Source organism: Drosophila bipectinata, chromosome XL, assembly GCF_030179905.1.
Source record: "Drosophila bipectinata strain 14024-0381.07 chromosome XL, DbipHiC1v2, whole genome shotgun sequence".
Classification (NCBI taxonomy): domain Eukaryota; kingdom Metazoa; phylum Arthropoda; class Insecta; order Diptera; family Drosophilidae; genus Drosophila; species Drosophila bipectinata.
In genome coordinates this window covers 14,338,382-14,354,690 of record NC_091734.1, presented here as the reverse complement: position 1 = coordinate 14,354,690, position 16,309 = coordinate 14,338,382, and the positions used below count along the sequence as shown (strand labels likewise).

At 39.6% G+C, this 16,309-nt stretch overlaps 1 protein-coding gene across 1 annotated transcript; it reads right to left on the bottom strand.

The window, feature by feature from the left end:
* Positions 1-515: 515 nt before the first annotated feature.
* Positions 516-2,629, bottom strand: LOC108128999 (uncharacterized). Its single transcript, XM_017246902.3, has 4 exons — positions 1,465-2,629; positions 1,237-1,409; positions 1,010-1,180; positions 516-954 (listed from the first exon to the last, which is right to left on the bottom strand). The coding sequence occupies exon 1, from the start codon at positions 2,498-2,500 to the stop codon at positions 1,469-1,471; it is 1,032 nt and encodes a 343-aa protein (XP_017102391.2). The 5' UTR covers positions 2,501-2,629; the 3' UTR covers positions 516-954; positions 1,010-1,180; positions 1,237-1,409; positions 1,465-1,468.
* Between the last annotated feature and the right edge of the window lie 13,680 nt (positions 2,630-16,309).

Sequence of the window (16,309 nt, the reverse complement as noted above, 5' to 3'; positions counted from 1 at the left end):
CCCAATCATGGCCAACTCAGGACGTGCTTTGTCCTTCGATGTGCTCACCCGCGAGCTATGGTCACATTAGCCGCAAAGTCTACCGTTATGTTCTTCCAATTATCAGGTGTCATGTCCTGGCAAATAATTTTTTTATTAATGTGCGGTGACTAGTTGTGATTGGAGACAAAAATGATGAAGTATCACAATTTCACTTGGTCCCTCGGTACCTCAATGTGTGCTTTGGTCACACTGTAATTATAAACAAGCTGAAACATCCTTTGGAAGCATATTGGAAGCGTCAAGCAGTTTATTATCTGGCTCTCAATCATTTGTTCAATCATATTTCCAGCAGTCCCGGAGGCACTCGAATAATCGACTTCATTTAACTGAAAAACACCCCCAACACCGCACACACAGCTGAGCCCCAACTACACCACAAGGATAGAGAGGGACCAGGAGCAGGACCAGGACCAGGACCAGGACCAGGACCAGGACCAGGAGATCCTTGTGCTGAATGGCATTACGATGTAATATTGCATTAGATGATAGATTTATTCCCAGCACAATTTTAACTGCCACTTTTACTGTTTGCCTTTATTTCCGAATCCCAAACCACTTGGATTCTCCTTTACTGTTACAATTTTTTCTTGCTTCTCTGTATCCTCGCCATGGCAGTTTACAACGTCCGCACAGTTTTTGGCCCAATGGCCGATTATGTCCTTTGGGTGCCTTTTGCCATTATTCCCCAGTCTTCCTTGCCGCCTTTTTTTTCGCCCTTCGGCATTTGGTTATTTCATGCTTTTATACCCAGGACTTCCGCCAAGGATGAGGGTATATCGAATCTTGGTGTTGGTGTGCATCTGTGGTAGTCGAAAAGCACCCAAAATTCCGAAAGGATCTATATCCAAAAACGTCCTGAATAATATCCAAAAAGTTAGATTTTTAAAACATCACACACTAAAGGGCCTAGAACTGTAATTTGGGAGGTAAATTAGTATCCTTATTGTGGTATAATGTTAATATTCACCTGATTAGTTATAAGCTAGCTTGTTGGTACGATGTTCCAGTACTATATCCAGTACAAACGGGACTTCACTCTAATCCAGAGTGAACATCTGGACCTCATCTCTACATCGAAATTATTGCCAAAAAGGTAGACTTTTAAAAAATCGCATAGACATTAACGAAGGGCCTTTAACTGTAATTTGGGAGGTAAATTAGTATCCTTATTTGTAGTATAATTATAATATTCACCTGTTTAGTTATAATCTAGCTTGTTCGTACAATGATCCAATACTATTTGGACTTCACTGGTCGTTATGCTGGCAGACAAGAGGGACTTAATTCTACATCCAAAAACATCCGAAATTATTGTCAAAAAATTAGATTTTTAAAAAATCACATAGACACTAATGAAGGGCCTTGATCTGTAAATGAAGAGGTTCATTAGTATCCTTATTGGAGTATAATTATAATATTCACCTATTTAGTTATATTCTGGCTTGTTGGCACGATATTCCAGTACCAATTGGATTTCACTGACCGATACGTTGGCCGACATGAAAGACTTCACTCTTGAACGGGTTTGGGTTTGTACAGAATGCTTCGATCCTTTGCCTCTTGGGCGAAAGGACTCAATATCTTTACGACAATCGGAGAAGAACTCCGGGTATGGTGTCCGATCGCGATGTTCTAGTAGTATTCGGATTTCACTGGCCGTCATTTTAGACGAAAAGAGGGACTTCACTCTTGAATCGGTTTGGGTTGAGGCGGAAGATCTGGATTTCTCCACCTTAACCTCGCATGACTGAACACAATTGGCACAATTAGGGCAGTGCTCCGGGAATGATCTCTGGTCAGGACCATAGGCCGTGTTCCCTGAAGTCCCAGTCATGTCGATGCCATGCTCGTTCGGTATCATCAAGGCCCTATCCTCTATTTCGGGGATTCCGGTTGGGCTCATGAGTGGGCCTCCCACCCGGGTTCTAGACGCCACATGAACACAAGCTCCGGGTGTCCGGATGAGAAACGGGAACAAGGAGAACCGGTTGTTGGACTCCTTCACTGGCTTAGCTGGACGCTTTGCTTTCTTTGATGAATGCTTTCCAGGCTTCGTTGGTTTCCTACCTGGCTTATATCGCCTACTTGACCTTAGATGCCTAGATGGGTACCTATATCGACGCTGTAGATAGCGATCGATACTGTATTTCAGTGCGGCTCTCATTTTGTTCTTTCGGTTCCTCCGCCTTTTATGTGAACTGCTCTTCGGACGGGTCCTGGCAGACGTCTTTAGAGACCCAACCTTCTTGGACGTCAGCTGGCGGTGTTCGGAAACCTCCTGGCCTCCGAAGCTGAGTCGCGTTTCGGATCTACGTACGTCCTGGGTAAAGAGCCCATTGTCGTTCGAAGGGCTCACATCCATCTCGGGACGGAGCCGCAATCGAGGTTCACGATGAAACAATTCCTTCATCTCTGATTCAGTGTACTCGGGCATGTTCTCCTCCCATTCTTTAGGCATCTTTCTTTATTTTTAGCTAAAAAAAATTACACGCCGAAAATTTATTTTAAACTTGATCAAAAAATTTATTATTTAATTTTGTCCGGAAGCTGTGTTTCTCGTCGAGAGTTTGTTTCAATAATGATTTAGAATTCGTTCCGACATAGGCCCATCGATTTGAAAGCTTCACACAGCCTACTTGGGAGTATGGGGTATCGGTTAGTCGAAAGCACTCTATGTTTTTACATTATTTTGGCTCGTTCCTTTAGTTTATTTCTGCTGCTTCTAGCACTTTATCTACTGGCCAAATCTGTATGCAGAAAATATTTTGTCCATCAACCACGACATCACATCCTCTCGCTTCTTTTTTTTTTCTTCGGTTTTGGTTGGAAAAACTTTTCGAGTGAAAATGATAAACATCTTTGTGAAAATTCTGTGATTTTTCGTAGCTATATTTTTTTTTTTTGCTTCTTCTCGTGCCACAAAACACATATAGCCATTTCGCTCGGCTTGTCCATTCTGTGGCTTGTTTCTTGTCCTTCTTGGCCCAGCAGCTCCTTGGGCTTTTCCCCCACTTTTCCTTGTCTTCTCTCCTCTCATTTTCCTGGCCGCTTCATCAATGCTTTGGTGTGAAATGTAACAGCCACTTATTGTGATTGTGTGGGTGTACGCTGGAAAATATAATATAAAAGTTTTAAGAAATTAAAAAATATATTCTATAAGAAATAGTTTAAAATTCTTTTTATATTTAAAACTTTGAAATTTGTTGAGAAATCTAAGTATATAAACCTTAACCTATATATTTGTAATAATAATAAACTAAACTAAAAGATAATATATAATATATGAATTATGAAACCAATTTTTAAGCAATACCAGATAGTATATGAGAACTACATAAGTTCTTGTACATCTTTAATCCATTTTTTCCTAAATAAAAAGCCTATTAATTATGGATTATAGCTCTTGTACAAATATTTCCCTTAAAGCCATCTTCCATTTCCAACTAGACTCTACAAGATCCTACCCATCTCAGAACCGAAATTAAAAAATTCTCTCCAAGTGTAAAAGTTCACATGAAACGTCAAGCGTATCAGATGGTAGCATCCCCCTCAGCACTTTTCCAACCCCCCTTGGCTCCATTTGGCGGGGCCGGAAAATCCCATCGCAGCCATCGCATCGCATCGCATCGCATCGATGATGATTCTGTTGGGTTCTGTTGGGTTGGCTTGTAATTCTTGGTGTCCTTTTCTTCGATTGCAACATCATTTACACGCTCTGCCGTATTTATCAATCAAATTGAAATCTGTTTGTTGTTACCAAGCTCCCGCACCCATAAAATAATTGAAAAAGAAAAAAAAGAAAAGCGAGTGGGGAAAAGCAAAGGAAAATCAGATGAAGACTGGCAGGAATATAAAGGGACATGTGTGCATGTTTTGTTGGCCAGCTGAATGAAAAACGGAAATGGAATTGCCAAAGTGAGTGCCATTTTTTAGGCCAACATTCAGTGTGTTATTCTTCGTGACTGGTTTGATATGATGTGTGAATACCCATAGGAAATCATTGAGCACTGAGTATTTTAATGGTAGCCTGGTAGTACATATATGTTTGAGAGAAAATAACAAACAATAATTGAATGCTGGACTAGAGTTAAAAAACTTTTAGTGGGCCATACCTAGTAGATTTAGAGACAGGCACTAAATATTTGTTATTTTTTTAAACCCACATTTAGGACATTGGGGCATCGTTTATTTATTCAGTTGGTCTGGTTTTCGCCTCTCAAAATATTCATAGGCCTGTGACACAAACATGACCTGGATTGATGATCAAATTTGGAGGCTTTATTATTTATAAGGACTTTAAATGTCCATCAAGTGCCATTTGCATTACATTGTTTACAAACCGAAGATTAATAGTGCTTTGGTTACACTCTACATACTATGTACATACAGTGTGTACATGTGTCCATTCATTTATCTATTTATTTATTATATTATATATTTATTTATTCATGCTTTGTTTCACTTGAATTTCGTTACAGGTTATAGAGGGTGGTATAGGTGGGAGGTGCTGGATGGGTGGTATCTATGGTGTGGGCGTGTATATGTGTGTACTGGGTGGGAGGACTGTGTGTGCTTTCATTTGATTTTCCAAGCTGGCGCTTTCAGTTTTCATTTCTTTGTCAAACACGTTACGCAAATATTGTTCCAGTTCCCACGGCGACGGCCGTGCAAACACCTGGCGCTTTTACCGTTACCGTTACCGTTACCTGACCGGGAACCGGAATGGTCTAGGACGCGGAGGGGCCAGGACTCGGTACTGGGCCTATGCCACTTGTTTACACAATGTCCACGCTCGACTCTGAATATCCTGCCCATAAAGCACAAAAAAAAACCAAAAAAAAACACCAGAAACCAAAACGAACCGAAAGGAAGTTCTGTCTCCAAAGTCCCATACACATACTTTTCACTCAGCTATCCCCCCACTAAACTTAATTGTTATTCATTTATTTTTTACTCTTAACAAATTAAAGACTTAAATCGTGTTTTGTGTCGCTGGCGAGTTAACCTTGAATGATCAGACTGACGACTGGATGACTGACTTTCGTCCTGGGAATTTCAGAAATGCACTCCATGGGGTTTGGCTTTGTAAGGGACTCTGGGCCCCCCTGTCTGCATTTTTCAGCCCCACGCCCATGGCCTTAGCCACATGGCGGTTTTCCAGCACGTTCCTCTTCCACTCGTTTCGGAGGTTGTTTCCATTTCCGTTTCCGTTTTGAAGTTTAAGTTTTAAAGGATCAAACTAAGGAATATTTTTAAAGACTAAATATCTTTTATACAAGTGTTATTTATTAGAAATATTTATTACAATATAAACTTTTATAGAAGAACTTCCTTTATTCAAACTATTAGGTTGCCTTTCTTATAGTTTTTACTAAAAGTTTCCATAGTATTTTCAACACTTCCCACTGTTCCCCTAACCAGAACCCAGGGCTCTATGGTCCTGTTTTTTTTGGCATCATTTCAGGACCCGGCTGTCCATTGATTTTTCATGATCTGAATAAATAATGAATGGCCATGATGCGGTAAATTGAATATGGCGTGAAATTAGCCTAAGTAAATGGAATAAACTGGATTGCCACAGCTGAACTGCAAAGAGAAACAAAAATCCAAAAAAAAATCACAAAAATCCACATAAATCCGAGAGCAATGTCAGTGATTTTGTGGCCTATAAATGCCAACTTTGGCCTGACCCACAAAAAGTACAAAATATATGTTACGAGTATGTGTTACGGAATGTTATTTCAGTTTCAGTCGCGAGCTATCAGGACCTCCTGGGACATTTTATGACACCGGAAAGGACCTCACCGGATATGAGGATAAGTGGTGGCGCCAAAAAGAAGCCAAATCGCATCGTATTAACCTTCAACGTTTTTCATTTTTTGACAGGAATTCATTTCCCAGTCCGCATCCACTTGATCCGCATTTGATTCGTCAAATGTTCCTTCCAGACATCGGAGTCCTTAGACGCGGGTAAATGCAAAAAGGACAAAAAATACAAGCACACACTCCCACATCAATAAAAAAAAAGGAAGAAAAAGGGTTTCCACAAGGGCCGCCCTACAAGTCCTGACACTTGTGGCGGTTTCTTATGGAGATTGTAATTTTTGACTTAAAGAATACTCTTACTTTGGAAATATATTTTAAATATGATTTAAAAGAATTTTTATAAGATTAAAAAAACTTAACATATAACATTTACAAAAAAATAAATACTATTCATATTTATTTCAGGGTATCTAAGGTCCTTGCTGTGTCACACATCCTGTCTGTCTCTTTTTCCGTATAGGGTTACGTTTACGTCTCCGGCTCTGACTACGGCAAAGCTAAAATGACATTCACTGACACTGAGCACTCGTCGCCTGGGAGTCCTGCAATAAAAATAAAACGTTTTTCAAATAAGAGCTCCGAACGCTTGTCTCTTGGCTCGTATATCCTTTTTAAAGATACACCTGAACGGTAAGCAAAATACAGTTGAAGAAATTGGAGAATAAAATGATCCATTTAATATAGCCTTTTAAAAATATTAATTGGGAAAATGTATGCTGGATGATCCAGATTGGTTAACCTTTTTTTAAGATCCAGTAAACTTTAATGGTGATCCTAGCCCAATGCCCAAAAATGTAGGCTATGATATAGGCTATTTAAGTAATAAATTAATAATTAATTCTAAAAAAAAAAGGACAAACTTAAGACCCAAACATATGAGTTGCAATATAATTCAAGTTACTTAGCTGACTTAAAGATCTTTGTTTTTATCCACAAAGTTGCCGTCATTCTGGACGGCTTTCGGGCTCATGTATGGACCAAATGGTAGAGTGGCTTAGAGTCTCCACTTAACTTGGCCCGCTTAAAATGCTAATTATGAAAACAATTTTCAACTGATGGCGACGGGATGCAGGATTTGGCCGGATCTCGTTGCTATGCATGCGCTTTTCCGCTTTTAACAAGTTTCTTTAGCTAATTTGTCAAACACTTTGCATAATTTGGTCTCCCCCGTCTCAGCCGCTGCCCCTGCCACTGCCACTGCCGCTGCCGCCGCCGCACGTCTTGGCCGGAATAACGATGTGGCAAGGTGGCAAGGAGGCGAGTACCCGAGTAGGAGTGGCATGTGGCAGGCAGACTGGGCAGGCCTCACTCATCCTCAAATCGTGAAAGCAGCAGCACCAACAGCAGCGTCTTGTGTTTGTTAATTAATAATTTTCACAGCGGAGTTTGCTTTTGGCTTTAATCCATTTTGGACATCTTGGCTTAAGGACTTGGCTTAAAAATAGAGAGTTCTTTAAAGTATTTAAAACTATTTTTAGAGGGTTATTTTTTTTTAAAGAAAATATCTATTTATATTCAGATTTCTCAACTACAAAACAAATAACCAAAACCTTTTATGTTTTGCGGCCCATCTCCTTGTATTAAGTCTTAAAAACAATTTAAAAAATTCCTCAAACAAGCCGACTTCTTGGAACAATTAAATTTACCATTAATCTGTGCAAATACCTCAGGGCTCAAAGCCAAGTAATTTTCGCCTTTCGCCAGAGAGTCTTTCCACAGGAGGCAAGTTGATTTCCTCGGGCAAACACAAGCCCACACCGCGAGAAAAAAGGAAGAGTTATGCCTCAAATATGCCTGGCGGGGGGAACAGCAGGGTTGGAGGGAGCTTAAGGAGCGTGAAGGGGGGGCAGAGTCCTTTCCACCCCCCAAGGGCGACTTACGTGTTAATGTGTGCAATGCGAAAACATTTTCCACTCATAAATTAGCGTGCGCGTGAACATTTATTTTGTTATTAAATTTAACAAGTGTCGGTGGCCCGAATTTCCCAGCACTCCACCCACCCAAAAGCCAACCCCCTTACACACACACACACACACTCTCAGGGAGAAAGAAAGTCCTGTTATTAATTTGAAGTTGCTCAGTTGGCTGGCTTTTTGTTGCCATCTTGGCTCCCAAGTTTTTGTCTTAAATTGTTCAAGCTCGTTTCCTTACATTTCGCACTTGAATACAAAGTTGCCACGCCTCTTATCCTTACCCCCCCATATCCCTCACTCCCCCCCCTAAAAGGGTAATTGCCAACGGGTGTGTGTGTGGAGGTCCCTTTCGGCGTTATTAAGCAATTTACAAGATACTTAAACAAGAATTATGTGCAACATTTTCCAACAAAATGATTCGAGAAGCTGAAATTTGAAATTTGGAAATAAACAAAACTGACTTCTGACAAGACCCGAAAATAAGAAAATTACTAAATAAAAGCCATTCGGGAAATAAGTTAATACACGTGTTTGGAGAAAATGAACAAAGAACTTAATTAGTGAACACTTCAAAGGAAGTGTTTTCTTCATTAAGTCTTAAGGGATATTTCTGGATTCTTAATCTTTAAAATCTTAAATAAAAAACTAGTTAGTAGTTCAAAAGTTGTAAATATTTTAACAGACAGACAAAGAGACATGGCTTCATTCTGTTTCTGAAAAAAAAAACAATATGGGAGTGTCCTTTTCTCCTACAAATACAAATACAACCCTTGTGCATTTACAAGTACCGGGTATCATATAGCAAAAAAAAATATATAATCCCTATAGGCCTTACGAATTGCGTGACAAAGGAATAAAAATCCCACCACTTTTGGCTCTATAATCAGACTTCTGGCCAATTGAAAATTCAAAAGCGTGGAATCGTTTCGCAATTTTTTCCACATACATATATGGTGTATATGAAAAAAAATCATAAAAAAAAGAAAACACTCCATGGCTCTTTTGCTTTTTGCCGGACTTTACAAGGACAATAAACAAACGATTGACGCGAAAACTACCTGGCGGCTGGTGGTGGCAAGTGAGGAATAAAAACTCGAGTGCCACGCGGGGTTGTGGAAAGTTGAAGGGCCGCCTCGAACCGTTGCACAGTTGCACTCGCAACAAAGGATACTTTCGCAAAACAAAAGCTTCATTTTCACCGACTCTGGATGATTTTTCTTCAACACCCAAGTGCGTATTACTCGGTGGAGGAAAATGTAGTTAAATTTTACGAACAAGGAGAGACAGGACTCTTCCTTACACGACCATATATTGCGCATACGTCATGTTGTCTGTCGGCTTTAAGTCGTCGCCCGCCATCAGGCAGCCACCTCCTGCCCCGTCCTGCCACGCACTTTTGACAAAGTGCAGTAAAATGTGCAAATTCAATTTTCTGCCAATTTTGTTGCCGCCTTTTTCAAGGTGCCGTCGCCATCGCCCTCGCCCTCGCCATCGCCGTCAACTTTGATGGCCTGGCAAGTCAAACAAAGCTCCAAAAACTCACAACTTCAGACTGTAGAGCCAGAATCCAGATTCTGGCATAGTCGGGGTCATAACTCTTATGAAATCTGCGAGGACACACGCATCCTGCAGCGCCAGAACGGCATTAACATTAACCCGAAATGAACTCTCTCTGGCTTTACCCCCCAAAAACCACCCACCCCCCAACCAAAAGTCCCCTTTTCCATACCGCCTCTGTCCTTCGAAATCACGCAAAACATCTTTCGCCTGACTTAGCCAGCTGGATAAACATTATGCTTCTGGAGCTCGATAGGGTAACGGATACTGCACTGCAAGAAAATTTGTAAATTAAGGTTTAAGAGTGTGTTTAAAAATAGTATATTTAATGTGCTCTTTGTGGGTTATTTTATCATTGAAAAGTGTTTAAATTTTTCAATCCTTTATCTATAGATCATATCTAGTCTTTAATTCTTAGATATCTAAAGACATTGGATCATTTCTCAAATATTGTATTATAAAGGTAAAAGCTATAATTAAAAAAACTAAACTAGGACCTTATTTCCTATAAAGTTTCTAAAAGAAAAGACTAAACTGTGTCTCCCAGTCACTTTTAAAAAAAACGTTATTTAAAAGCATAGGTAGTCCTTGCTAAGGATCATTTCTTAAATATTGTATTATAAAGGTAAAAGCTATAATTAAAAAAACTTTATTAGGATCTTATTTCCTATAAAGTTTCTAAAAGAAAAGACTAAACTGTGTCTCTCAGTCTCTTTTTAAAAAAAACTATATTTAAAAGCATTTTATTTAAATAAATCAAATAAAGCACTATATTTAAATTCCTTAAGACTTACCATGAATTACTATTAAAAAAGAAAGAATATAGATTTATAGATATAAAGATTTTTAAAATTTGTAATTTTTCCTTAAATTTCTATAATATTTCTCTCAGTGCAATCCAAAGCCAGAAGGGAACTCCCCGCATCGACTTGACATGTTTGCTTTAGCATAAAACGATGACAGGCGGCGACGAGCGTGGAGCTTGCCACTGGAGCCAGCTAGCAAGTTATCATCCTTGGCCCAGGCATCGGCATCGGCATCCTTGCACCCTGCCACATCCTTGCCACTCCACTCCATGTCACCCACCCACTCCCTTCCTTGAGTTAACATTTTTTTTTTTTGGGACAGACTGCGTACCGCAAGTAGCCAGTTTATAGAATGTCGCCCTGTTGTTTGGCTTTCAATTTTTATTTTAGTTTTATTTATACATTATTTTTGTCTGACGCCACCAAAAAATGCGATAAGAGAAGCTCTCAGGCGGCAACAATGCCCTGGAATGGTTGAGACTTTTTTTTTGTATTATTTCCATCTTTTTTTTTTGCAGAATATTTAATTTCGCTGAAAAGCGTGGGAGAGATTAGACGGAAAATAAACAAATATCGGTGCCAGCATAGTGACGGCTCGGACATCGATCGGATATCAATAAATATTATTAGAGCGATGGCTTTGATCATCGGGAAGTGCAAGCTAAATAAAAGCCAAATGCAGTATAAACACAGACTGTGAAACGAAAGCCAAAGGGGACCCTCTTCAGGTGCATCGCCAATGGAGGGGGGCAACTACACTTGCAAAAAATGTGAAATAAATATGTAATTTTTCATTGTTAAATAAACTAAGATTTTAAATATATTTGTATGGAAATAATTATGATATAGGTCTGTTTTTGGAAAGACTTCTTAGATATCCTTATAACAGTTTCTGAGCTAATTACTCCCTCATTTTCGAAGCTTTGGAATTAAAACTTTACAAACACACTTTACTTTATTTATCCATTTTTAAAAAACCCCCCTAAACCCCAAATCAGTTAACTATATCCTTTATATTTTATTTAATTTGAAACATTTGTTTCTGATGTCTAGCTTCCTGAGATCCTGTAATCCCCTCAAGTAAGTACTCTCAATGGTCTCGCTGTCACAAATGGAATCCAGCCACTGGAAATTAAGTTGAAAAAAAATTTTATTTGATATAGTGTGTCCTTGCTGAAAAGAGATAGACTTAGACAGAGATAGAGATAGAGAGAGCTTCAATTAAAATAAATGCCACACAAGCGTAAAAAAAAAAAAAAAGAAAAGGGCTAAAAAAAAAAAATGAAACAATAAACTTTGACTTGCTGACGGTGGCATTTGCGTGATGTCCTAGTGTCCCCATGACTGTCCCCGCTGTATCCTGGCCATCCTGGCTATCCTGCTATCCGATTCTGGCGCTCTGTCTATTTGCACCTGCATCACAGATCAAAGTGACGCCCCTCTCAATCCCCATCCTCCCCCTGGCTGCGCGCCCTGCATTCAATGGTCAAGTGGAGCACTTGTGTGCGTGGACCCGTAATGAAAAAGCGCGACGTGTGTTCTTCAAGGACCAAAAAGAGGACTTCCAAAGGGGGTCAGAGCCGAGTAGAGGTGGCCGATGGTGGTGGGGTTTTCAAAGTAAAAATATGAGCCACTGGGCGTGTTTGCCCGCTGCTTTACTTTCTTTTCATTTCTTTTCCGTTTTTTATTTTTTTTGCGCCACAATTTCATTTTCAATTTCAATTGCTAAGCTACATACAACAAGGACCTGTTCCAACTAGGTATTCCTCCTGGGCTGATAGTGCTGCTACCAGTGGGAGGTGCTGGTCGTCGCATGTATAATATTTGTATTGCATCTCACCAAACGATGACCAAGTGAATCAACCAACCGTCCAGTTAGCCAACCGTCCAGTTAGCCAACCCACTTCCATTTGACCAATTGCATTGCAATTTGTTGGCTTTGTTTAATATGAAGGAAAGTCGCTTACATTTATTTACTCAGCCATTTCAATCCAATTTGCGGTTAGCTTTGCTATTGTTTCGATTGAAGATAAATTTTCAAAACTTGGCACAAAATTAATCAAAATATTAAACCCTTAAATATAGGCTACGATTATCATTCTCATCTAAATTTCCTCCATTTCTTTCTATAATTTTTAATTGTTAACCTTTTTAAAATAAATTTTAATAGACACTATATCCCTTTATAATAAAAAGTTGCAACTGCATATATTGCCACATTCCGCAACTAATGTTGGCCATATTCAGCGCCTTTTAACAAATTTTCTTGTTATGCTTATTTTCTGTGCAATTTTCCCATTTTGTTGTTGTTGTTGTTGTTGTTGCAGGACCCTCACAACGACATTTTCTTTTATCTTTTGGCTTTTCTTGGTTTTTCCATAAGAATTTTTTAATTTAACGCTCAATAAGCTTTTGCCGCGTTACGTTTTGAATTTTCATTCTCGTTTTTTTTTTTCTTTTTTTTTGTTGTTTTTGGCGCGAATTTTTTCTAGAAAATTTGCATTTTCTTGTAAAAACATATAGTACAAAGTCGAGAGCGAAAAAGAATAATATGTGGAGACTTAATCCTCCCCCCCTCCCAGGAAATAAATAAATCGGTTTAGAAATAGTTGGCTTAAAAAAAAACTCTGCCTCATAAAAACCTGTCTACATCATTTGGTGGGCGTGGGTGGGGTGGGGGGCGTGAACTCTGGGGAAAGAGGGGCCGAATTCCCAAATTCGAGACTTGTACGTGGAAGCAGCTATATGTGTGTGTTTGGGTGTGGAGTTCGACCAAGATTGATGGGAATTTAAATTGAGCATTTCGTTATAAATATGCGCGCGTTTTACTGTGTTTTGCGGCTGATCCTCCCGAAACTAACGCGTGTCTGCCTTTTCACCTCCTGCCCCTCCAACAGAGGGGGGGTTGGGCCAGGTCGATGGGTGGTGGGTGGTGGGCGTTTCATACAACGTGTGTGCATGCGCCGCACTTAACAGTCAGCAAGTCAGCCAAGTGCTGCCGTCATTTCAACCCCAGACCCTGCCCCCCCTGCCTTTGCCTTTGCCTCTCCCTTGAATACTCACTCCTGTCCACAGTAAAGCCTCGACAGTCAGTAACATAAATCTAAATCTTCATTAACAAAAATATACAGTTTGAAATATTTATGCAAGTAGCTCCTTTTGTAAGGACTCTTCAGCAACCATAACAGTAATCTCTTTTAAAAACATCTATTGAATACCTATTCTAAAAGATAGTTTATAGGATAGGAAACCAAAGCTATATTAAATAAGGCCCTTTATACTTTATGTAGCTGAGACTGTACCCATATTGACTGTACCCAGTGACAGAATTTGTACAATGCCCTGAGCATGACGCACATAATTCCTAAGCCACAGACGCACCACGTCCAGGCCAGTTCCCAGTTGCCAGTTTCCAGAACCCAGAACCCAGAACTTAGAACCGAGATGCAATATCATCCCTGGTTGGAAACATGGGGAATGGATGCTGGTGTGTCTGCTGATGCTGGAAGCTGTCATCCATGTGGGAATCGGGGATGTAGGATATGTTGGATATGGAGGCCTGGAGGCCTGGATTCTGGGGTTTTAGTGTCTGGGGTCTGATGTTTGGGGTCTGGCGGATCAAGGGAAGGGGCCCTGAAATAATGGGCGACGAGACATTGCCGCTGACATTTGTTCTATTGCTGACATTGCATTCAATGTTGCAAACACCACACAGACCCATACCCATACCCATACCCACTACAAATACATATATGTAAAGGATATATGTATGTACATATATGCGAATATATGGTATACATATTGCCTATTCCACGGAGCGGAAAGGTGGGTGGGAATCGGTTCTTCCCTGACAGTTTCAAACACCACAACGTGCCAGGAACAGTAGCTGCAACATTAACAGTAACAACACCACCTCGACCAAATAATCTGCAACAAATGTAATTAAACAGACAAGGACTTGGAGTATAATATCGTTAATGATTAGAGGGCTACTCGGTTATAGCCTAAAAGTTTGAAAAAGAATCTCTCTGATCAAGACTACCATTTCCAAACAGCTACTGAGTGCTATATCTACACCGATTCCCCCGAGTCCCCTTTCGAAAATGAGAAAAGGCACTTTGTCGCCTTCCGAAGGCTATATCTTCGCCAAAAGGATTCCGATCCTCAAACGGAATACCTTTACCGATTCGTATATCAATTGCCCATAATCCTGCATTAAAACCTTGAAACTTATTTTTGGATCCATTTTTTTCGAATTTTTTTGGGGATCTCCCTTCAAAATTCGCGAAAATCCGAATAAATGCAAATATGACCTCTTGGGAATGCTATATCTCGGCCAATATTTATCCGATTCTTGAGCGGGGTACCTTAATAGACTCGTAGGACGATTTTCCGTAAATCTGCATCAAAACATGGCAAAATAATTTTGGATCCATTTTTTTCGAATTTTTCTGAGGGTCTCCCTTCAAAATTCGCGAAAATCCGTAATATCCAAATATGACCTCTTGGGAATGCTATATCTCGGCCAATATTTATCTGATTCTTGAGCGGGGTACATTAATAGACTCGTAGGACGATTCTCCGTAAATCTGCATCAAAACATGGCAACAAAATTGTGGATACATATTTTTCGAATTTTTCTGGGGGTCTTCCTTCCAAATTCGCGAAAATCCGTAATATCCAAATATGACCTCTTGGGAATGCTATATCTCGGCCAATATTTATCCGATTCTTGAGCGGGGTACCTTAATAGACTCGTAGGACGATTCTCCGTAAATCTGCATCAAAACATGGCAACAAAATGTTGGATCCTTTTTTTTGCGAATTTTTCTGGGGGTCTCCCTTCAAAATTCGCGAAAATCCGAATAATGCCAATATGACCTCTTGGGAATGCTATATCTCGAACAATATATATAGACTCGTAAGAATATAGACTCGTAGGACGATTTCTAATTTTTCTGGGGGTCTTTGACTTTGTTACCTTCCGAAATCGGAAAATGGGAAAATCGCACTTTGTCACCTTCCGAAGGCTATATCTTCGCCAAAAAGATTCCGATCCAAAAAATGAATACCTTTACCGATTCGTATATCAATTGCCCGAAATTCTGCATTAAAACCTTGAAACTTAATTTTGAAATTTTGTCTAATTTTTTAGAAAGAGGGGAAAGGGATTTTTGCTCCTTTAAGAGCTATTTTTTGGAAAATAGAAGCGGATTCTTAAGAGGAATACCTTAGAAGTACGTATTTAATGCATCCGAATATCGATTGCTGTTCAAGCATTGAACACTATTTTATATAGAAATTCTTAAGTTAGAGTTTCAAGGGATCCATGGAAATATGAGATAAACAGCATAATCTAAAACCGATCCCCTGCAGCCTAACATAAATAACACAAAAATATGTGGTGCTCTTATTGCACTTGAGAAAGGGTCTTATAAGAGGGTTACTTATAAGAGAATTGTACCAAATAAAATCAGTTTCTAAACGGAATTCATTGGAGTTAGGGGCTCCTCTGAACAGTTTCCAAAAGTAACTCATTGGAGTAAGGGGCTCCTCTTAACAATTGCCTAATGCACTTTTTCGATAAATTTATTTAAATATCTCGAATCGTTTTTTGTTTTAGTGTTTAGAAGTGTTTTCTTTAGACTTTAATGTGAGAGTCCTGGCCCATTCTTTGAGCCAATGATGTTATCTTTTTCTAGTGTGGCGGGAGGGAAAAGAGCTCAGCTAATTTTCTAATTTCGCAATGTAATGCGGTCGGTTTCCAAAAGGGACTTTTCCAAAGGGACACGGAGAAGCCAAGGATGCCAGAAATGCCAAGGATATGCTTGTTGCTAATATTGTTTTTCCGCGTTTTCCACTCCCAGTCAGTCTATCCCCGTCCCTTTCTCGTTCGTCTTCCCTCTCTGTCCGTCGTACCCCTTTCTCGGTGCTCTGACTGGAAATTCTTGTAGAGCGCATTAAAAATAATTATGCTTATGCTGGTGGAAAATTTGCTGACTTACATACATATGAACGCATGGCCAGATGGGAACTATACATATGTATATGCATATATATATAAAAATATATAAATATATATAAAGGCCGCAGATATGGGAGAGGTGATGGAGATGGAGATGGTGGGAGAAAGGCAACATCCAACAACATTCTTAAGCTTAACCG